At 42.9% G+C, this 20,581-nt stretch overlaps 2 protein-coding genes across 3 annotated transcripts; both read left to right on the top strand.

Annotated features, from left to right (window-relative positions):
* Window positions 1-1,872: 1,872 nt before the first annotated feature.
* Window positions 1,873-9,089, top strand: LOC128306571 (membrane-associated progesterone receptor component 1-like). Its single transcript, XM_053044118.1, has 3 exons — window positions 1,873-2,276; window positions 5,885-6,037; window positions 6,121-9,089. The coding sequence occupies exons 1-3, from the start codon at window positions 1,934-1,936 to the stop codon at window positions 6,396-6,398; spliced, it is 774 nt and encodes a 257-aa protein (XP_052900078.1). The 5' UTR covers window positions 1,873-1,933; the 3' UTR covers window positions 6,399-9,089.
* Window positions 9,090-11,154: 2,065 nt separating this feature from the next.
* LOC128306557 (uncharacterized transmembrane protein DDB_G0289901) lies at window positions 11,155-16,024 on the top strand. Of its 2 annotated transcripts, none has more exons than XM_053044095.1 (6): window positions 11,155-11,265; window positions 11,653-12,036; window positions 12,438-12,929; window positions 14,037-14,145; window positions 14,232-14,378; window positions 14,532-16,024. In XM_053044095.1, the coding sequence occupies exons 2-6, from the start codon at window positions 11,937-11,939 to the stop codon at window positions 15,556-15,558; spliced, it is 1,875 nt and encodes a 624-aa protein (XP_052900055.1). In that variant the 5' UTR covers window positions 11,155-11,265; window positions 11,653-11,936; the 3' UTR covers window positions 15,559-16,024. The 2 variants fall into 2 exon arrangements, with proteins under 2 accessions (XP_052900055.1, XP_052900056.1); XM_053044096.1 differs by having other exon boundaries at window positions 11,159-11,261.
* The last annotated feature ends 4,557 nt before the right edge of the window (window positions 16,025-20,581 follow it).

Raw genomic sequence — 20,581 nt, 5'->3', positions numbered from 1 at the left:
ACCGCCACGGCAATCACCCACGGGCATAGGGAATAGAAACCTAACGGTGTACGTCGGGCTCTCGCTCACCCGCAGGTTGATTACTTTGCTCACGGGTTTCTCCATGTTTTTTTTTCATTTGTTTGCCGTTCATCACGCTCTCTCAATCGCTTCCGTAGGTCCCTACGGACTATCTCCCTTTCGTCCAGTGGAAAATAGATTTACTCTGCCTCTCCGAGAACCGTGCTCATCAGGGTTCGGCACTCATGATATCGAGAGATCGAAATAAAAGGAGAAATTTGAATAAAGCTACAGCGTACAGTAGCGCCATCTGTGGAGAACATTCCACAATCTTCCAAAGTTTGCTGAGAGCTTTGTGAAAAATTACCCAGCTCACAACTAGTGAGCGTTACGGAGAGCACGCTCATAGCTTGTTCAAAGGAATAACCCATCAACTGTCAAAATAAACTCCAAAGTCAATTCTTTCTCTTTTTGGAGTTAATATTTATGTGAAACAGAGCGAGAAAGTATTTTCCACAATTTCCCCAAAATAACCCATTAACGGTGAACATAAAATCCAAATCAAACTCTCTCTTTTTTGCAAATTTAATTTTTATGTTTGCTAAAGCGAGAAAGAATGATTTTTAAAAAAAATGGAGATGTCAGCGAGCTGCACACATATCGTTCTCTATTTGTCACGCTTGTGGTCCGACCGTACTCTCAGTGTGCGATAAATGTCGCGTCCACTTTGAAATCGAGAGCGCTGCGAGAAAAGTCCAAAAAAACCGTCTCAACTCCGCGCGGTGGAGGTTTCACACTGAGAGCGAAGTTGTTTCCCGTCCGTTCACTGGTTAAGGTGTGCGTGTGCGTTTTCCAAAGTTTCCAAACGCGTAATTAACAGTGGTTCGTGTACGCGTACCGTAAAACGGTGCCGTCATTCCGTAGAACGTCGTCGGCGTATTCAGGTAGTTGCATTCAACGGAGAGAAAGCATTACGTCCGTGTGCTGAGGTGATTATAGTTCTTCTTATAGAAAGAAAGAGCGCTTTGCGCGTACGAAGACACTATCAACAAGCCAACATTCCCGGAGTGCATTCTCGTCCTTTCGATGCAGTACCGTAGCGTGCTTCCTCTTGCTTCCTAACACCCCCTTTTTAGTACCTTCCCACCGGTTGGGATTGGGCTGTAGCAGTTGCGCCTTTGGCTCTATTACGTTGCTAAATTAAAATCGGGTAGCGTTTCTTCCGCCTATCCACCGAACGCACTTCGATTCTCGATCAGAGTCCGGAGTACGTTATACTCACAGCGGGAATTGCCTCATCAGTCGGTTGCACGAGCGAGACGCGCATCGTACCTTGTTACGAAAGAGGAAGAAGGAAGCAGAACGACACGCGCAAAAACGCAACGGACGGTCGGCTGTTCGCTCTCGCTCACACCGCGAAGCGTTCCACATTCCGCACCGTTCCGCGGCGTGTCTTCGCGGATAGTCAGTTTGTTGCCATCGAATCGAAATTGGCCAAGTGTGTGTGTGTGTGTGTTTTTTTTTTTTTGGTACGTGTATACGGTGTTCGGTCGTGCGTGATCACCGCAATCGCCCAACCGGTGCAGAGAGTTTTACCCGTCGTAACGCATAACCCCACAGTTACCATTTGTCTTATTTGCACCCCGTGCAGGGTGCACTACGGAGTGGAAACTCAAATGACCCCTTAAGGCCACCACACCAATCAACTCCGATTCCCGATTGCGCTATCTGTTTCCCATTCACTCATATACATATCTCAATCTATCTCGCTTTGTTTCATCCAAACCGGCAACTGGGCCCCGTAGCAGACATTCCGATCAACGTTAGGCAGCAGCTACCCCACACGCAAAACACACACATATATATATATATATATATATATATACACACACCGTGTGTGAATCAAAGCAGAAATTTCTTCTGAGGGGGGACCATGTCCGGTCCGGAAACTGTTGCATCAGCGCCACCAATGATGGACGACCAAACGGCGGACGGTTCCGGCAGCCTGCTGTACGACATCGTGTACGATATCATCAGCAGCCCCGTCAATCTGGCGCTGGTCGGTATCATCTCCTTCCTACTGTACAAGATCAGCAAAAGCCGCCAGCCACCGGCAACACTGCCACCGCCACCGCCGGAGCTGCCACGGTTGCGCCGCGATTTTACGGTCGCCGAACTGAAGCACTACGACGGTACGCAACCGGATGGTCGGGTGCTAACGGCCGTCAACGGCAACGTGTACGACGTTACGAAGGGCAAGGCTTTCTACGGTCCAGGTAAGTTGTGCCGGGTGGGGTGGAAAGCTAGTGCGGGCGAGTGAGTCCCGCGAAGGGGCAATTGCTGAGTCGGGACGGTAAAACATTTGCATCGCATTTGCGTTTGCGTGAAGCAAAGAAAAACAACCTTCCCCCCCCTCCGACACGGTAAGACACACTCACTTTCAATTCATGAATGATGATTTTAGTTTTAGAATTCGTGCTCCGTTTCGGTGTGTCGGGCATCGTCTCGCAATTGGTGCACATCTTCTGTGCCCGCAAACGAGTCGCGCGGGCAACACAAAAAAAAACACACATCCCCGTGTTTGTCTAGGCGTGCAAGGTCGAAGTTGTCAATGCAAAAAGTATGCAGTGGCATTGGAAAACCATCGAAAAACAGCAGCCACCGGTGATGTGCCGTACAGAACAGTATCTTGTTTACATAGCGCGCAGCAATAATTCGTTTGGTACATCTTGCACACAAGTACAGCCTGTCGACGTATTTTTAAAAGCAATCGACAGATTTTTTTGTTCCCCACCTTGTAGTTGTGAGGCCAACTTTAAACAAGCCATATGGTATTAATCACTTTTTTGTAGCTTGTACGCATTAAAACAGATGTACCGAAACGTGCTAGATGGCTTTATGTTCGGCCTTTACCGGCCAAAAATCGTAGGTTTGAATCTAGTTAATATCTGTAGAACATAATCTGCTGATGAAACCGCACGAAACATTTATAGGCTTCTCAGTCACGGACTCTATTCAAAGTCTGACGAAAGCCTTTTTTGTTGCTCGCGAGATATATTTGGAAGGACAATGGAGTAGTCGGCTAAACGACGGACATCAAAGATCTCCATATTGTACTGCGAGTTAGACGAGGTTGAGGCTCTAGTAGGTAGATGATGTGACTTTATCCGGACAACTTATTCAACTCGTAAAAGTTTTTGTAATATATCCACTAAATCTGGAAGTTTTGAGGACTCCTAAAGACCTCTATGCAGCCTTACTCTGCTTGGATTTTTAGACTACATGCACTATAAGACTTAATTTTATCCTGGGCTACGAGGGAGTGGTCCGGAATATTGTTTTCGTGTTACACTGAGATTAATTGGCAAAGTTACCAACTACCCAAACCTGCCCGCTAAGCAATTGTAATGATGGATTAGCAGTAGAAAACCGTACCATTTCGTTACACCAACCAACATATGGAATAGAATGTTTACATAGCAGTGGTATTACAACCTCCAACCTGACACATTGCCCGCCGTGGTATTCCCACCGTGTAAGGTTTCTGCTATCAGCAGCCGACAAGCTCTGGAACTAAAAAGAAGCAAAATAAAAACTTCCCCGCGCCCAAGTGTCGCCGAATGGTGTTATGCAAGGTGCCCCCCACACGGACGCTTGCCGTTCACCGGCTGCTGCTGTGTGTTTGGTGTGCCGGTTACGGGTTTGTTCTGTATTGCCCCCCTATTTGTACTGTAACACTGGAAACCATTCGTTTATTTATTAATTTTCATTTTTAGCGCGATTCGAACCGTGCGGAATGACAGCAATAATGCAACAACAGGTGCGACAATACGAGCGATTCAAATCGGGGCGTAGTCGATGCGATACCGGACGGGGAAGGCATATGCTTAAGACGCAATATTTTAACCGCCCGGTATCGTTATCTACCACGTAGGTTGTTGCGTTCGTCCTGCGTTGCACACCTTAGCAACTTACCATTCGGCATTTATCGTGAACACAGGGAGATGAATCACGGCTGACAGCCGATGCCAAAACCACGACCAACCTGATTGTGTGCGGTTTGCAGCAAGATCATGATGTGGGTTACGTCGATTAGACAGCAGAAGGTTGGGTCGTAGCGTAAGATCATGGACACGACCTGCCGCTAGTGGTGTCTGGTACCGTCAACGACTAAAACACCTTCGCAAACACACAACAAGCGTCCCAAAACTGTGCAATCATTCATCTCTCCATCTCTCTTCTTTTTTACAGCTAGTGAGCCTTAGTGGGTGCTAGTCTGAAATGATAAGATTTTTGTCGAGTAATACCCCGTCCATACAACAGCCGGGGACAGTTAGATATAGTGTGAAGTAATTTTCCTGTTTTCGGTAACATATTCCCACTGCGGCGGCGGGGTATACGTTGGAATAATTTTTTGCGCCATCATCGTGTGACGCGTCACGCGTATTCGTTGCGTGCAGTGTTGTTGGCGATGGTTGCAAGGTGGTTGGGCTGGGCAGGATTTTGTTGAACACACAGGGGGGGGGGATCCAATTTCACTTTTGATGACCGCGAAACCTTGCCCCTGACGGTCGCGCGCATGAGATGGTGTAATATGGATCGTTAGGCTTGTGACAAGTGCTACTTCATCGGCTCTTCTCAATCAATTGAGTGCTCTTTTGCTATCAACAGCATCCATACAAGTAGCACAACACATCGCTCTGCCGAAAAGAAAACATCGTAAAGTAAGACAATCAGTCGCGAATGAGTTTGTACCACAATTCGCTGTGATAACCTATCAGGGGAGTTTTTATTTCTTTTATTATAGCTGTGTCACTCTACTATCGGGTGTAGAAAAGAGCGGTTTTGTGATAGACATTGAAAAGATATTTTACCCTATCAATTGTTTCTCATTATTACCACATATTACCGGGCGTATATATATTGCCTTTTTCATCTACTGGCAGCAATTACCATTGAAAGGTAGCCGCTATTGTTACGTGACGACAGCGACGCCATATTTTGTAAGATTTGCTTCTCACATCACCTCTTGAAACTGAACTATTATTCGCATCACTCAGCCATGTTTCCTATGCGGTTCCAAAGTTTCAAGTACAGTTGCAATGTCAAGTGTATCCATTCGCAGTCTTGCATAAACATCTCCAACTCCTACTCAAGTGTGCAAACAAAACATAAAAATATTGTAAAATGTTGTCTGTTTGAAGCGGAAAATCTACAAAGGGTAATCATCCGTCTGGAAGATAAAAAAATAATGTTTAAATGTTCAGATAGTCCCCAAGATAATGCGGATTTTGTAATTGTGGACTGCTCAGTTTCTTCATAGCACACAAATTCAAGCAAACAAGCAAAGTCGATAGGCTTTCGAGTATAAACAATGATGTAGCAGACACGCTACTCTTTAAGGTACGCTGCAATAGAATATCTCCAAGACTACACCTACACGAAGACTATTAGATGAGAGATATTTCTTGGTGGAATTTCCTTCTTTTTGAAGTTGTGTAGGACCGGTTAAGCTACTGTAAATTATATTGTATAATTGTATTTCACCCTCGGCAGTAGAACGCTGCGAAGTAAATGTAGATGATAGTTTATCTTGTGATAAGATGTCGAAGAAAGATGATGAAACGTATTGTTTAACGTAATCGAATGTGGCGATGCGTAATGGCGCCAAGATTTTGTTTTTTTTTATTTCCGTGATCGATCAATAGAGCTTACGTAGATGTTAGCTGTAACCAAAATGACACTCATTCTTTCATATGGAACAGCCCAATACGACTGCTATTTTCATGCTTCTCTGACATGACTGGGCGAAATATTGATTGCTTTGGGACGGGGTAAACAAAACCGAAAATCATTAACACACATCCCTGCTTTTTGCTTGTAGGAGGACCGTACGCAGTATTCGGTGGCCGGGATGCATCCCGCGGGCTGGCTACATTCCAAATCACCAGCATGGGCAGCGACGAATATGACGACCTGAGCGATCTCAACTCGCACGAGATGGAATCGATGCGCGAATGGGAAATGCAATTCAAGGGTGAGTCTCGAACGCACGGGGGGTCGGCGTTTTACGTTACAAAAACGTGCCGTATGAATGAATTGCTTTGCTTTGCTTTTCAGAAAAATACTATCTCGTCGGACGTTTGCTAAAACCCGGTGAAAAGCCGACAAACTATTCCGATGAGGATGAGGACACACCGACCGACAGTTCGGACGTGCGAAAGCGAACAGCTGCCGCTGCGAAAGCGGCGGAAGGTTCGACCGCCAGCACCGGTGCACCATCGTCACACGAAGCGGAGAAGAAGAGTACCGACAGTGTGAAGGAGGGCGGTGGTGGTGGTGGTGGTGGTGGTGATGCGACACCCAAACCGGAAGCAGACAAACCGAAGGCCGAATGACCGGCAAACGCATCGTTACACCGCCGGCCAAAGCGAGACGGCCCACAGCATGAGCCCCAGCAGCCTAGTCAGCAAAACATCCGGAACGCGTCGGCTATCGGTCGTGACGGTGCTGCACCACAGGATAGTGATAGTAGTACGGAGGAGAGGCACAAACCGTACGATAGCGATGACAGCAGCGACAGGGAATGGCCTTACAGTAACACCGTACCCTCCAGTGAGCGATTGTTTTACGATCAGCATTCGATTTGCGAAATGTTTGGATTCTGAAGTTTAAGCTACCGCACCGGCTCTCGGGCGTAAGCAGTTCACCTGGCCGGGAGGATGCTGTTGTTTTCGTCAAGCATTGGGCAGGCTTAGTGCGGTGGTATAATTCCATCATATTCATCAGAACATTTTTTTTTTAAATCACAACACATATACCTGCGCACTCGTGCAATAGAGCAAGTTTGTGTATAGTAAGGGTGGGAAAAATGGGAGCAAAGGGGCAATTCAAACCGTTCCAGTCACATGTCCTAGTTTGTTTTAAAATTTTTTCAAGGTGTCGATTGCCCTCTATGAAGGGCAATTATCAAATGCATAATTTTAGGAAATAATGGGACTTTCTTTTTGCGCTGTTTTTTTTTTGTCTTGATTTTCTGCTTCAATTTTTCAACACGAATTGTAGTAACGTTTTAGTTTTGGTATCAAAAGTAGCACTCCTCTCGATCGCGCTTCGTGTGGTAGTAGTGGAAAATTATATATTTTTAATCACCCAAACGATAACTTTAGCAGAGACATCTTTCGCTATCGGATAGACCTTTATAACAATAAGGAGCAAAAACACAGATGCGAATACGCCCTCGTATTACTGCGAACTTTTGACAGCTTAATACTAGAGCGATTAGATAGATATAGTGTACAAAACAAAAAAACCGCTGAGGAGGCACGTTAAACAACTCGTGCAGGCGTAGCAACACATCGCGAATAGCAATAACCAGTTCGCAGTGCGGGGGGGTGAATATCAGTGAGAGATTTGCATACGCGAGAGGAGTAATACATGCACCTATACACCTTTTTAATTTTGTCCTTTAAAACTGTGTCTTTTCTGTTTGCGTTTTGTGTAGTGTTTTGTTGTCTATCGTTTTGGCGGATATGGGGCTCATTAAGTTGAGAAGTATAAAACATAAATATATAATTGTATATGTACATGGGTATACAAATGCTGGTTAGCACGTGCATGCACGGCAATTAAATGTCATGGCAGGGAAAGAAGCATGGAAGACGATGAGAAATTAGTACCCGCTTACCCACAGCTTAAGAAACCGATTTTTTAAACTATTGAATTGAAACTAACACTTTATTTTCGGTGAACCATAAAGAGTATGCAGTTGTTATGATAACTACTCTCATTTTACATTCTTGAACTGCTAATAACGCTTTCTGTCAGGTATTTTTTTCAATTCTGTTATCTTCAATGAAGTGCAATCACAAGCGCACACAGTTTTTCAAATTTGTTAAAGGATTTGCCATTTCATTCCTTTTTGCTGTCGCTATATGAGTCACTACTTAAACCCATGAACAACAATTTGCGAATTCAGAGAATACATGTGCTTTTGTAATGGTGTGTTGTATCTTCAGCGTCTTAATCGTTTTGGTTTTAACACACGAATATTAACCGTAGGTGTACCTATATGGTTTGTTCAGATTTACGGCTCGATTTTGTTGTCACACTTGATGTTTCTCACCCTTCTTCATGATGCACGCTTCGAGATATAAACAAACAGCCTGCTCTACAAATGGGCTAAGATCAATGCTTATTACAGCAATGGTTTCAGAATGGTTTAAGCATGCACATAAAATTCCCGCCAAGGCAAGGCACTGGTGTGATTTGATTTTTGTTGTTGCCTTGTTTACAACTCTCTGGCACACGTCGAGTTATTGCAATAGTGTAGTTGGAAACTAAGCAGAAACAAAAACCAGAGTTGTACTTACTGTCCATTAGGTCAGGCATGGATGTTGCGATCGATTTTGTTTGTTATTCTGTGCCCGTTGATTAGCCTGTCCTGGGTTGTCTATATTAAGATAAGTCTATTGAAATGTCTCGATGTTCTACAATTTGATTATGCACTTTGGCACACTCACCCGTATGTTCATGGTTTAATATACCGTAAGGTTTTGGCGCAACAGCGTAATACACCAGGAGTAGGAGTAGCTAGTGATGCTAAGTGTATGCACAAATGATGTGATGTTTTAAATTCATTTATTTGAACTTAACATGTAAGACACACTCAACACGCTCTATAGCCACCCCGAACGGGTACGCATTAACGTGGTAAGCGGAGATCTTCTTGGCCTTTTATGAGGTTGACATAAAACGTGCTTAAGGGAAAAAGGGAAAATGAGCATAACAGGACAAAAGGAAACATAACAATTAACTTGGAAACAAAACAAACAGAAAAATTATAAGATTGTAAAGTTTAAGGGATAGTTAGAGTGGACGTGGAAACAGTTATAGCAAGCCACCGGCAGGGGCAAAATAATATATTGATGTAAGCAGCGCAAAGATGCGATTTTACAACATCGCACCGTCAGCAAACAACTAACTAGCATTGCGTTGTCTGCAAAGAAATGTGTAAATGAATGCAGGCAAATTTATGAAGCAAACAACATGAAAAAAGGGAAAGTATATGTATGCAAGATACCAAACGATTTGATTATTGTTATCTATAATTATTATTTGGAATGGTGTAAGAGGTTTTTGTTCTTCATTTGTTTCAAGTGCGATTATTGGTCACCTCAGCTCCATAAGCAAAGGTATATACGTTACGTAAGGATGTCACGGATATGGTGTCGACATCGTGTACAGCAGATAACGTGAGTTGTATCTGCTTTTCCTACTTTTCTTTTACTTCCACACAACTATGATGTGACAACACGAGAAATAAGGCAGCTATCGGTTGAGTTTTCCCCCATTATAAGAGAACACAAGTACACACAACAAATCTCGGGTGAATAACACACAGAAACACAATTATATAGATCAACATTTTTAAGTATCGGATATTGTTTTTTGTCATAAATGTAATAAATAAAAGTCGTGATATGATGGGTGTTGGTAAAACAAATACACACGGTCTCGGTTATTCAAGAAAATGCTACCAAGTACCAACGGACGTAGTTAGTAAGGAATTGATGTTTTCAACCATTTAAAAAAAATTGTGTAGAACTGCATGCATTACGAAACATTCCGAATTTTGTAGATAATCTTATCACACTTCACAAATCCCATAGATCTATTCAGCATAAGGATCCACATATCTAAACAGTTTCAACTTTCAACACTCATCAAAAATTCGATTGTGCTTTCTTCAAGATGTTCTGGGAGTTGAGATGCTCAAATCTCATAAATTCTGGTAGTTCTGAGTATGGAGTACCGCCTGGAAGCTGCTTAAGAGCAATATTAAAGCAGGATAGATTATCGAATGCTGCTTAACAGCTGCTTTCGCCATTTGCGTTCTTTTGCATGGACATATGAACATTTCCTGACCAACCGAGGCCTGCAAACGTGGAATAAGTTTAGCGCGTTTAATATCGTTGTTTGACGTAAGTGTTGGAAGCTAAATTGTATCTTGTCTCATTGTTTAATCATATAAATCTCTGTCATACGTTTGTGCTCTGATTCTGATTGTTAGTTAGATGCAAACAACAATAGCCTGGAAAGATTATCTTATGTTAAGGCTTGATTCGTTCCTTGAAAACAATAGTTCTTTATATTTTTTAGTATATTTCCTTTCAACACTGTTGGGAAACTCTCGAGCAACCATTTCATCAGCCTTCCTTTCGTATGGTGTAGAATGTACCATTCGGTTGATTATTCAAATTCATAGGATTACGACAGTATACAGGCAGTCCCCGAGATACGCGGTTCCTCTTATACGCGGATTCGGAGATACGCGGTTTTTGGAAATTTGACAGCTGAGCTAGTTTATAGCTCAAAATTTAAGCAAAATGGTGAAAAATTGGTCGAAAATATCTTTTATGTCACATAAAACATTTGTTTGTAGCTTATTTTAATGTAACCTTTCTAAAAATCGCCTGATCCGTTGCATAAATCAAATGCAGAGAAGGAAGTCGACTCTGTGACTTTGAGGTATAAGCGAAATTGCACCAGGATTCGACTTACGCGGAAATTCGAGTTACGAAGATTTTTCCCGGGTTATAGCGGTCCGCTATAATAGCGTATCTCGGGGACTGCCTGTACCTTCCTGTCATAACAAACCAAGGTATGTGTGCGTACATTAGCGTGCTCTCGCACACAGCTTTGAAAACATCTCACGTCCTGTGGCTGGCCCTTGCGATTATGCGGAAAGAGTGTTTGTGCGTTTGTCTGTATGCGTCATGTGGAGCAAACAGTTTTGACATTTCGTGTGCAGCATGCACAGCGTTCGGCACGGCAAAAATTCGCATCCACCGTAGTTCATAAAATCGGAAAATTTCCCTATACAAGTGCATCGCCCTATCGCGGAAGTATTAAATTCCTGCAGAAAAAAGGTAAAATTGCATGAACTTATTGTTTTACATTTAGCTCTTCCCTTATTTGCATTGCTACAGCCCATATTCACCGAATCAACAGACAGCGGTGAAAAAGGGCGCGCAGTTTCAAGTATCCAACCAAATCGGTGTAAACCGAAACGGTTACCCTTTTTATGTTGGTATGCGTGTGTGAGTGGTGTACGAGGTCGGATTCAGAGTAATCACGCCACTGCAGACAGAAGTATTTTAAAGCGGGCGAATGGAGAAGAACGCCCGAAATATGTGAGAATTTCAACTTAAAGTTGTCCATAGCAAGCCGTGCTGGGGACTGGCAGAATCGTGTATTACGTAGGTAGTGGTCGAAAGCCAACAGTTATTGTGTGCATTGTGCGTTTTGCATGTTAGTTTGTTCAATATCCGTAATGCTAGATGCAAGCAAAAGTTCAATTTACTGCTAAAGACTCGGTTCTTCGTATCCTCTCCTGTGGAACCATTTGCCGCAGCTTCACGTATAAGAGCGTGTGTGCGAGTGTGTGCATATCTGCCTATGAAGTCTTGTGTGTGAGTGTGTGTGAGTGTGCATGCATGCGAAATGTAATTGAGTGTGTGTTTGTGCGTGCGCTTGAAGCAGCATTTAGCAAGAGTGGAGAAGGATTTCCGAGTACGGAAGAAAGAAAGAAAAAAAAAAACACATCGTTGAAATAATCTGATGATTGCATAATTTTCTTTTTATAAACAGATCCACGCTGCAACGTCTGGGGGCCATAGAGAGGGCATAAGAAAAGCGAAACGAAACACGGCTTGGGCCGCGTATACGTACATATACGTGTGCGATACATATATATATAGACACACCTCTACGGACAAGCGTATCTTCTTCAGTCACCATCTTGGATTCAGGGCTACCCAGTGTTACGGAGCTGCCGTAGCCGCCACCGGAACAACCCTTACAGCTCCATTTCTTCTATTCTGTTTCCTCCAACCTGTGAAACCCGCCACTTCCTTCCCCGTACATTCAATAATATGGCTGTGTTTCTGATAAATGTATGCAAGTTCAACGGTTGTGAGAAGATTTTCCCAAGCTTGACTGATTTAATACACCACATAGAGGAAACACATATAGGTAAGTGTTTCGTTGCAATGCGATGCAATCAAGGGTGGTGACGAGTAGGGAGTGGCAGATGATTAAATTCGTTGGTGTGGGATGGTTAGGGTGTGGGTGGGGCACGGAAGAAGTCAATAAGGGAAGGGTGGCCAGTGACTTTAACCCATATTGAATTAATGATGCAATTCGTTTGTTTTGAATTTATTCAACGCTCTTCATTTTGCGAGGCTATACTTGTTTATTTCTTTAATAATTTCAATCCTGTGTGGTTTAATGTGACAATGTGTATAATAATTGTAAAAATATGTAGTACCCTTAGCTAAGGTATCTATGTCATGCCGGATATCATAAATTGATAAGTTGAATCATTACTTTCTAACAAATCCGTCTCTAATGCCTAGCTTCCTTGATTTTTGCAGATGATTCTCTGGCACCTGAGGTAACGGAAAAGACACAGCCAACATGTCTTCCTCTCAGCTACGTGCTGCGGTTCGTAACTGATAACAACCGCCGGGATGTTGCTGCCGCACCGGTGGCAGTTGCCTCGAATGGCACCGACAGAAACAACACCACCCTGGCCAACGGCACCAGTCTGCGGTTGACCAATACGGCCACATCAATCAACCAAACGGCGGACCACCACCCGCACGGTACCGCGACAACCAATTCCAGCACCATCGCGAATGGTGGCAACGGTGGCATGGCGGTTGCTACCACAAACGGTTGCACTACCGACCAGAACGGTACGGTAGCGTCGGGTAGTAGCGGTAGTGGCGCTACCAGTGGTGGAACAGAGCCGACCAAAAATCACCTCAACCAAACGGTTGGCACAACCGATCTCAAGCGCAAAATTGCCATTAAACATCACAGCTACAGCATCGCGGCATCGAACCGTAGCACAACTCCAACAGGTAATTTCGTTACATAACAACGGTCCAGTTTATGTGTGAGGTTTTTGGGGGACTTGGGGGGGAAGTGTGGCAACACGCATAAAGCACATCCTAAGAGGAAATCGCTGGCGATGCAAACACAAGCATGTTGAATTTAAAATTCAACACACAATTATGATACGAATTCGTTTTACATGAATTAAAAATTCAAGAACTTTTCGGTGCACTATGATGTGATTTCATGTCTAGTTTTGCCATATGCTTATCTACAATTTTGTGAACTCTTTCTAATTTGCTCAATTTAAGTTGTACGATCATGGTAACAAACAATCATGACGCATTTACAAAATCATTTATGGATTTAAGCGTTCTTCCAATGCCTACCGGCTACAATGAGTTTTTTCCTTTTGGTATCTTACTACTAGCTTTTGATTTCTACAAAAATAATGTTTACCATTTAAAAATGAACATAATATTGAAATTGAAGAACAAAACAAACAAAAGTACAAAAGTAAATTGTGTTAAACGGGTCTTAAACCCTACTACACAAAAATAAATTCTCATTTGACAAAAAGACTTAAATTATCGGCAATCTTTTAATAATTATCATCATATAAATAATGTGCTATAAATGTTGAAAATGAATTTTTGATAGTTATTTACAAAGAACTATTCACAATACGCTTTGAAGTATTAAGGAAATCATAGTATTCTACCTCGAAGATAGAAACATTAAAAGGGGGAAATTAAAGAAAAAAACAAAACGTTTAAAAACGCTACAAAATATAACAAAATTAACTGAATGAATTGAATTTGAAAGGGATGAAAATGAACAGCAAATACGACACTGTAGGGTTATTTCTGGTCTGAAATTAAGAACACTAATAAAAGATATATTTGTCAATATTGAAAAGCTTTCAATTAAAGCAATAAGTAAGCAATGAGGAAATGCACATAAAACACACAATGTGTTTTCTAACAATTTCAATGTCAACTTGACGGTCTTTAACGGTGTTTAGGTGTAATACGGGGTCACGTGCCATGCACCAACGCCCCTTTGTTTTTAATAACAGTTCTGTTTGCTAATGCGTATCTTTACTAACGCACCACTCCATCATCGACGTAAAGGAAGCGAAATGGATGACGACGAGATGATGGTATCCGAATCCGAGGACAGCAACGATTCCTGGACAACGGAGGAGTTCAGTTCCGAGTTTATCATGCGCTACGGAAGCCGGTACGCCATACGCATAATCACATTTGCATTCTTCACACTTCACAATGATTTTTTTTTTGTTCTCCTATTTGCATGTATTGTTGCAGACGCCATTCTGCATCAGGCGGTGGTAGTGGAATAAATTCTTCGAACGAAAAACCGTTCGCCTGTCCGGTGCCGGGCTGCAAAAAGCGTTACAAAAATGTCAACGGCATCAAGTACCATTCGAAGAATGGTCACAAGAAGGACGGAAAGTATGTAGAATCACTATTCGAGGATTTGATTTGGTAAATTTTCTTCATTTCTAATGCTGGTTGTTTTTTTATCTTATTCAATTTTTTTGACACTGATCTCAAAATGTGTGTGGTGTCATGTGAATTTGTGTGCACGTGTGTGTGTGCGTACAGTCGGGTCCGTAAAGCCTTCAAGTGCTACTGTGGAAAGAGCTACAAGACGGCACAGCGGCTGAAAAATCACAACATGGTGGTACATGCAGCGGCCACACGCAACGGGTCGCCGGTCGATGGGACGAGCCTGGCCGCGGCGGTACCGCTGACATCGCCGGCTCTACCGTCGGCCACGCTGATCTCGCCACCGGTCAAATCTCCTCCGCTGTGCAACGGTAGCAGCAGCCCGGCCGCCAGCACCTCGCTGAGCTCTAGCAGTAGTATTGTGACGGCAGCCGCTGCCATCGCCTCTAGTCAAATCGGTACAAACGCAAACACTACTAACGCTACGTGTACTAGTCCATCCACACTTACTATAACGCAGGTAACACACAAGGTGCCACGTGCACTCGTACTGGCGGCAAACGGTGCCGCCGCTACGACACCGATGACGGTCAGTGCGGCTACGACGGTTGTGGGCGGTACGGCGTCGACGGTTACCGCCGCACCTGTCACGCCGACCAACGTATTCCCCGTGTCGCCGACCATCGGCGCAACCATCACGGCCGGTGTGTCGCCCAACTCCGGTGCGGCCACCTCGGCCGGTGTGTCACCGGTAAATATTAAGTACGACAATCTCGGTATCCTTACGCCGGCCACCTCGCCGAAGCTGATTGCTGCCAGCCTTTGCCAGGAGGTGAACCAACCACTGCTCCAGTCAACGGTCGCTTCCGGTACTGGTGGTGGCAATAATGGGGCAGCCGCAACCACCGTACTCGGTGGGTTGTCACTCAAAACGGTCAGCGGCAGTATTGCCGCTGGTGGAACTGGTGGTGGAGGTGGTGGTACCGGTGGTGGTGGTGGTGGTGGTAATACTACCAACGAGCTGGTTAGCGCTGGCGGTGGTGGTAACGTTGGCATTGCCCTGGTCGTATCATCCACCACCGTCGGGAATGAGGCAAAGCTAAACGCTACCGGTGGTAACAATAAGAACGCAGTGCTCTCGGCGTCGGTCACGGCTGGCCAGCTGTACGCCGAAGAGACGTAGCCGATACTTAAGAATTTACTGTTGCGAAAGTATTGACTGGCTAGAAGGGTACCTGTTCTATTAGTTTTTAAAACCATTTAAAACAAATACCGCACAGCTGCTGCTACTTCCACATATTTAATACCACAGACAACTAAAGCACTAGAGGATAGACGGAAAGTCAACAAGCAGTTTAAAAGAACCCCCTTACCCAAAACCATCGCGTAAGGAGAGAGGCGTTAGGGTGGCAACCACTAGAAAGGAAGGTAGCCAAATTCTCACAAAATTATCCCCCTCGCCTAGGCGTACGAACGAATAGTTGAGCGAGATGTGAGCTGTACGATAAAATTACACGTTTGTCGGCGTTTCGTTCTGTTAGCCTTTTTTAATTTGTTAGTATACCTTTGCTTTCGTCCTTTATCTGCGTAAAGACCTTAAAAACGTTGTTTGTTCAATTGGACTTTGATTGAAATTATAGCTTTTATTTATTTATTTTCTAATATGACGGGTGTTGTCATATTATCGATTGAAAAATTATATATATATATATATATATATATATATATATATATATATATATATATATATATATATATATATATATATATATATATATATATATATATATATATATATATATATATATATATATATATATATATATATATATATATATATATAATTAGAAATATTAGAATCAAACTTTAACACCCGCTGACAAAAATTTGCGTGAAACAAAATGGTAGACATTTTGCTTTCCGATCCAAGTTACATGAATTATTAGCATAACTTTTTGCCCCACAACCGATGGGAACACAAAAATTTGAAGAAGATAACAACAACAAAACAGTAACTAACTTTATTGTTTTACAAAAAAAAACGCGCCTCCACAAAGATATTAGTATTTCTTTAAAAATAAGAATTCCGTTTATAACAACTCGCGCACATGTCGCTCAACTCCGTTAGAAAGATTCCTTAAGAGCGTAGTCGAGGCGCCGGTGAGACAGAGAGAGAGGGAGAGAGAGACAGAGAGAGAGGGAGAGAGAGAGAGAGAGAGAGAGAGAGAGAGAGAGAGAGAGAGAGAGAGAGAGAGACGTTTATTTAGTTGCGGCTAGTAAGAGGACACTTTAAGTGAGGATTTATTTATCTTTTTTTTTTGTTGGTTTTTCACGATCCCGCGAAGTGGGTGGGTGATGTTACATCATTCATGCGTGAGGAGTCCATCATGCCCACCATCATTACCACACCTCCATTTACCATCAACACCGCCACCACAAACACATCACCCTTTATGGCTGTCGTTAAATGCCGTAGAACAAGGTGAGAACAAGGCTATTTTACGAGAGCGTGTGCGCCCGCTCCGGGATGTGGAAACCGTGGAAAATTGGCCGACTGAAGGGAAGATTTATGTCTCGTTTTCCCTGTGAAAGCTTACGTAGCTTTCAATTTGTATAATTGTTATCGAGATCTTCAAATTTTTCTTTCAAATTATAAAACTTGTTTCGTTCGTTCCGTTTATATTTTATGTTTTGTTGTGCCTTTAATTTTTTTCCGGACCCCTTAACGCCTGGGTTTCCCAAACACTCTGATGTGCAACATTAGCACTGTAAACCCGTAAACTGTAATGCATTGCAACGCCGTGCAATAGCGAATGGTTTTTTGCGCCGGGGGTTTTCGAATTGTTTCCTTGGGGAAAACAAAACAGACATGCTCCAGCAACCAAACCATGCGCAAAAAAAAACAAAGCAAAAGAAACTTTACATCTGCCTGTGTGTTAGTAGCACCCGTTTCCTTAAAAAAACTTTTTTTTAGTTTTTTCCTCCCAACCCCCTTTATTATGTATGCTTTAAATTATGAAAATATTTACATTAATATATTATTGTTGTTGAATAAGGAGGAAATGGAGAGTGACGTAGGGCCCCCCCATGTTAGGCAAGCGTTATGGATTCAGCGTAGGCCCAGAAAGTGTGGGAAGCTGGTGGATGGAGAGGGGGATGGGGAAACTAAAAAGCATATTAAATTAAATTAAATCAATTACCGCATCCCTTCCCTCCCCGCTAAATGTTCCCCATGCACCTAATCACATCACCACCCCCTGTAGTGTAAGCGTCATAACCTTCGGTGTGCAGAGGGCGAGATAGAGAGTGTTGGTGTGTGTGTGATAGGAGAGGTTTACAAAACGGATCTCAGATTGATTGTTTAGTTTCGTTGAAATCTTTTGATTATGTGAAGCTTCCTAAAGGGCACCAAAACTCGTCTTTATCAGTGTAGCTGTTTTAGAAAGTCATGCCAAGAGTCCTTGATCGTTTTTTTTTGTTTCCGCCTGGTGGCACTTGTGTATAGAAGCTTAGCAGCCTACCACATCACACACTAACTACAAACCCACGCAAAACACACCGACGCATCTGCCGCTCTTCCTAACTGGCTCTTATCTTATCCATTTTTGCCTGCCCCCGGTGAGTTGGCCCTTATGGCTTGGTCACGGCGCAGGCCACCAATGAATGCTGTGACATGATTTATTTGCCTAAATAGCCTGTAATGCCTTTTTGTAATCCCGGGGCTGGTTGTGCGAGGTCGTGCGTTACCAACTAGGTTAGGCTTCCTAACTTGCTTTTATACACTTTACTCACAAACGCCACTCTGTCCTGTTCGCGAGCGATTAAAACCAAAAACAAACTAAAAAAATACCCTCCCCGGAAGGAGAGAGATTTTTTTGCATCGCACTGTACACGTTGTATATCCATTTCCACAAAACAAACAAAAAAAAACCGCGCCAACAAGAGACTAGATGAGGTGGCTGACATTTGCTGTGATTTCTTTTTTATTATTATTTTGTTAATCTGCACCCCTCCCCCTCCCCCCCCCCCCCCAGCGCCATTTGCGTTTTCATCTTTCCATCATCCTGTGCATATAGGACATAGATATACACGCATACACACACACACACGGTAATAATGCATTTTTGCATAGAAAAAAGGTTTTCGGGGTGGAGTTGTCAAAGAACCAACATTGTGTTTGCCGTTGTACGGGGTAGTGTGCAACCGGCATCCCTCCTTACATTTATCCTCCATTTTCTTCCCATGTCCCTTGTTAAGTGGATGAAGAAGAGGAAGAAAATAAACGACTAAAATCAGCCATAATTAATCATAACAAACATTTGCCCATAAACGTTTAAGTAAGTTGGGTGAATTATAGTGTGAAAGAGGAGGTGTTCGGGCCGGTGCAGTTCAGTAGGCTTCTCTTAGTGCACGTTTTACCTGTCGATTTGAAGATAATGAAGCAGCAAAAAAAATCAAACACTCTACACGCCCACACAATGAAGATAATTAGTCCTTAGGCAATAGGAAGCGTAGTTGCATAGTAACACACACACACCTGCCTCTTCTTTGTCCCTTTGTACCTTCATCTACTAAAGCCACTTGCAAAATGGGTCAAAAATCACAAGGGAACTAATCCAATCGCTGAGTGGGAGAGGAAAGGGTGTGAGGGGGGAGGGCAGGAGGGGGGGGGGGGGGGGGGGGGTTAATAAGTAGGCTCCTACGAGAGGCTAGTAATCGGATTAAGGACAGTATGTTATACGGCTTACCTCAATGTATGCGAGGGTGTGTGCGTGTATTTATGTTACACATCTTCGGGTATCCTTTCGCGGTCGGCTACACCTTAAGGAAACATTCACGCAAGAACCTTCCATCCCCCTCCCCCCAGGCCGTGTTAAGAGATTGCGTGTACGCTAGTGATGTCCTCAATGAAACTTTCAAGAAGAGTCCTTCATATGAATCTTCCTTGATGGGCCATGCAAACCTTGTGCTGATTCTCAAAATATTCACGCTGTCGGGATAAATGATTTTTTTTTTGTGGATTAATGACACTTTTGGAACACTCAAGAACCTTTGAAGATTCTTTACTCTTTACAAGAAGGTACAAGACACTAGAGGATTCTGAAATCTGTGAGACACTCAGACATCTTCAAGGATTCAAGAATCTTAGGGTTTTAGGAATCGTTGATGATTTTTGGATCTTTGTGGACTTAGCAATCTTCGAGTGTTAGTTAATCTTTGTGGAATCATGAAGCGTTCTGAATAAAGATTCAAAGCAATTGACCAATCACTGGCGATGTACGCGTCTCTTACGTGTTATGCAATGCAATACAGGACATCTCTGCTTCTACGTTCCCTCATCCCCCCCCAGGGTGTGATTGAGTAGAGTGAAGCTACCATGTGAATATATCCCCAACAAACAAAACCAAAACCAAACCAGTATACAGATATTTTGGGGGTTTCATTTTGCTTTAATCTGCTACTTGTGTTGTGCGCGTTCCCGTGTATAGATGAAAAAAAAAATGCGCCAAGTGTCACAAATTGTCGTTTGTTTCCCTGTGTATTGTGTGTCGTTGTGTCGTGTGTGGTTTACGACGTGTGACGTACATTTCATCCCCCTCACCGGATGATGAACACTGAATATATATCAAGCAACCGGTATTACGGCCAGCAAAAGAGGAAGAAACGTTGTGTTCGATTTAAACAACAATTAAAACACACATGCACATTATCGCTCCTAAATATGGTACACTTGTGTGTGTCTATTCCGTGTGTGTGTTCTGGCTTTATGATAATTATTTCCGGATTGTTTTGAGGATTGTTGGTGAAGGAGAGCAGCGGAAAAGGGGGCTTGCGAGAGGAGAAGGATAAGGGACGTGGGAAGTAAATCTATTTTCATGGGCGAAACTCTCTCGCACAGTAACTTAAATGAAAATAAATAAACAACCACAACAAACCCACACACACGTCGTACACACGCAACATTGTGAGTTTAGATATTTAAAAACATAAGGGAAAAAAGAACACACGCAACAACAAAAAAATGTCGAGCAAAAAGAGTGCATTGTGCAACACAATAACAAGTAAAAAAAAATGCATACATTATACATTAAGATCATAATCACTCATACCACTTATTTGTCTATAGCTAGTCAAAATTTTTAAGTATAATATTTATGTTTTTTTTAAATTATTAGATAAATATGAAGCAAAACAAGGAATTACAA

This window comes from Anopheles moucheti, chromosome X (assembly GCF_943734755.1).
Source record: "Anopheles moucheti chromosome X, idAnoMoucSN_F20_07, whole genome shotgun sequence".
Taxonomy (NCBI): Eukaryota; Metazoa; Arthropoda; class Insecta; order Diptera; family Culicidae; genus Anopheles; species Anopheles moucheti.
The sequence above is the reverse complement of the archived record's forward strand: the minus strand, read 5'-3'. Positions and strand labels throughout refer to the sequence as shown.

What these genes read in the sequence shown, in the direction of transcription:
- LOC128306571 (XM_053044118.1), top strand. Translation starts at nt 1,934, where the DNA reads ATGTCCGGTCCGGAAACTGTTGCATCAGCGCCACCAATGATGGACGAC. An exon ending in CAAGGCTTTCTACGGTCCAG is followed by an intron (nt 2,277 to 5,884) that starts GTAAGTTGTGCC and finishes TTTTGCTTGTAG; the next exon opens with GAGGACCGTACGCAGTATTC. An exon ending in ATGGGAAATGCAATTCAAGG is followed by an intron (nt 6,038 to 6,120) that starts GTGAGTCTCGAA and finishes TTTGCTTTTCAG; the next exon opens with AAAAATACTATCTCGTCGGA.
- LOC128306557 (XM_053044095.1), top strand. Translation starts at nt 11,937, where the DNA reads ATGGCTGTGTTTCTGATAAATGTATGCAAGTTCAACGGTTGTGAGAAG. An exon ending in CATAGAGGAAACACATATAG is followed by an intron (nt 12,037 to 12,437) that starts GTAAGTGTTTCG and finishes TGATTTTTGCAG; the next exon opens with ATGATTCTCTGGCACCTGAG. An exon ending in GGTCACAAGAAGGACGGAAA is followed by an intron (nt 14,379 to 14,531) that starts GTATGTAGAATC and finishes GTGTGCGTACAG; the next exon opens with TCGGGTCCGTAAAGCCTTCA.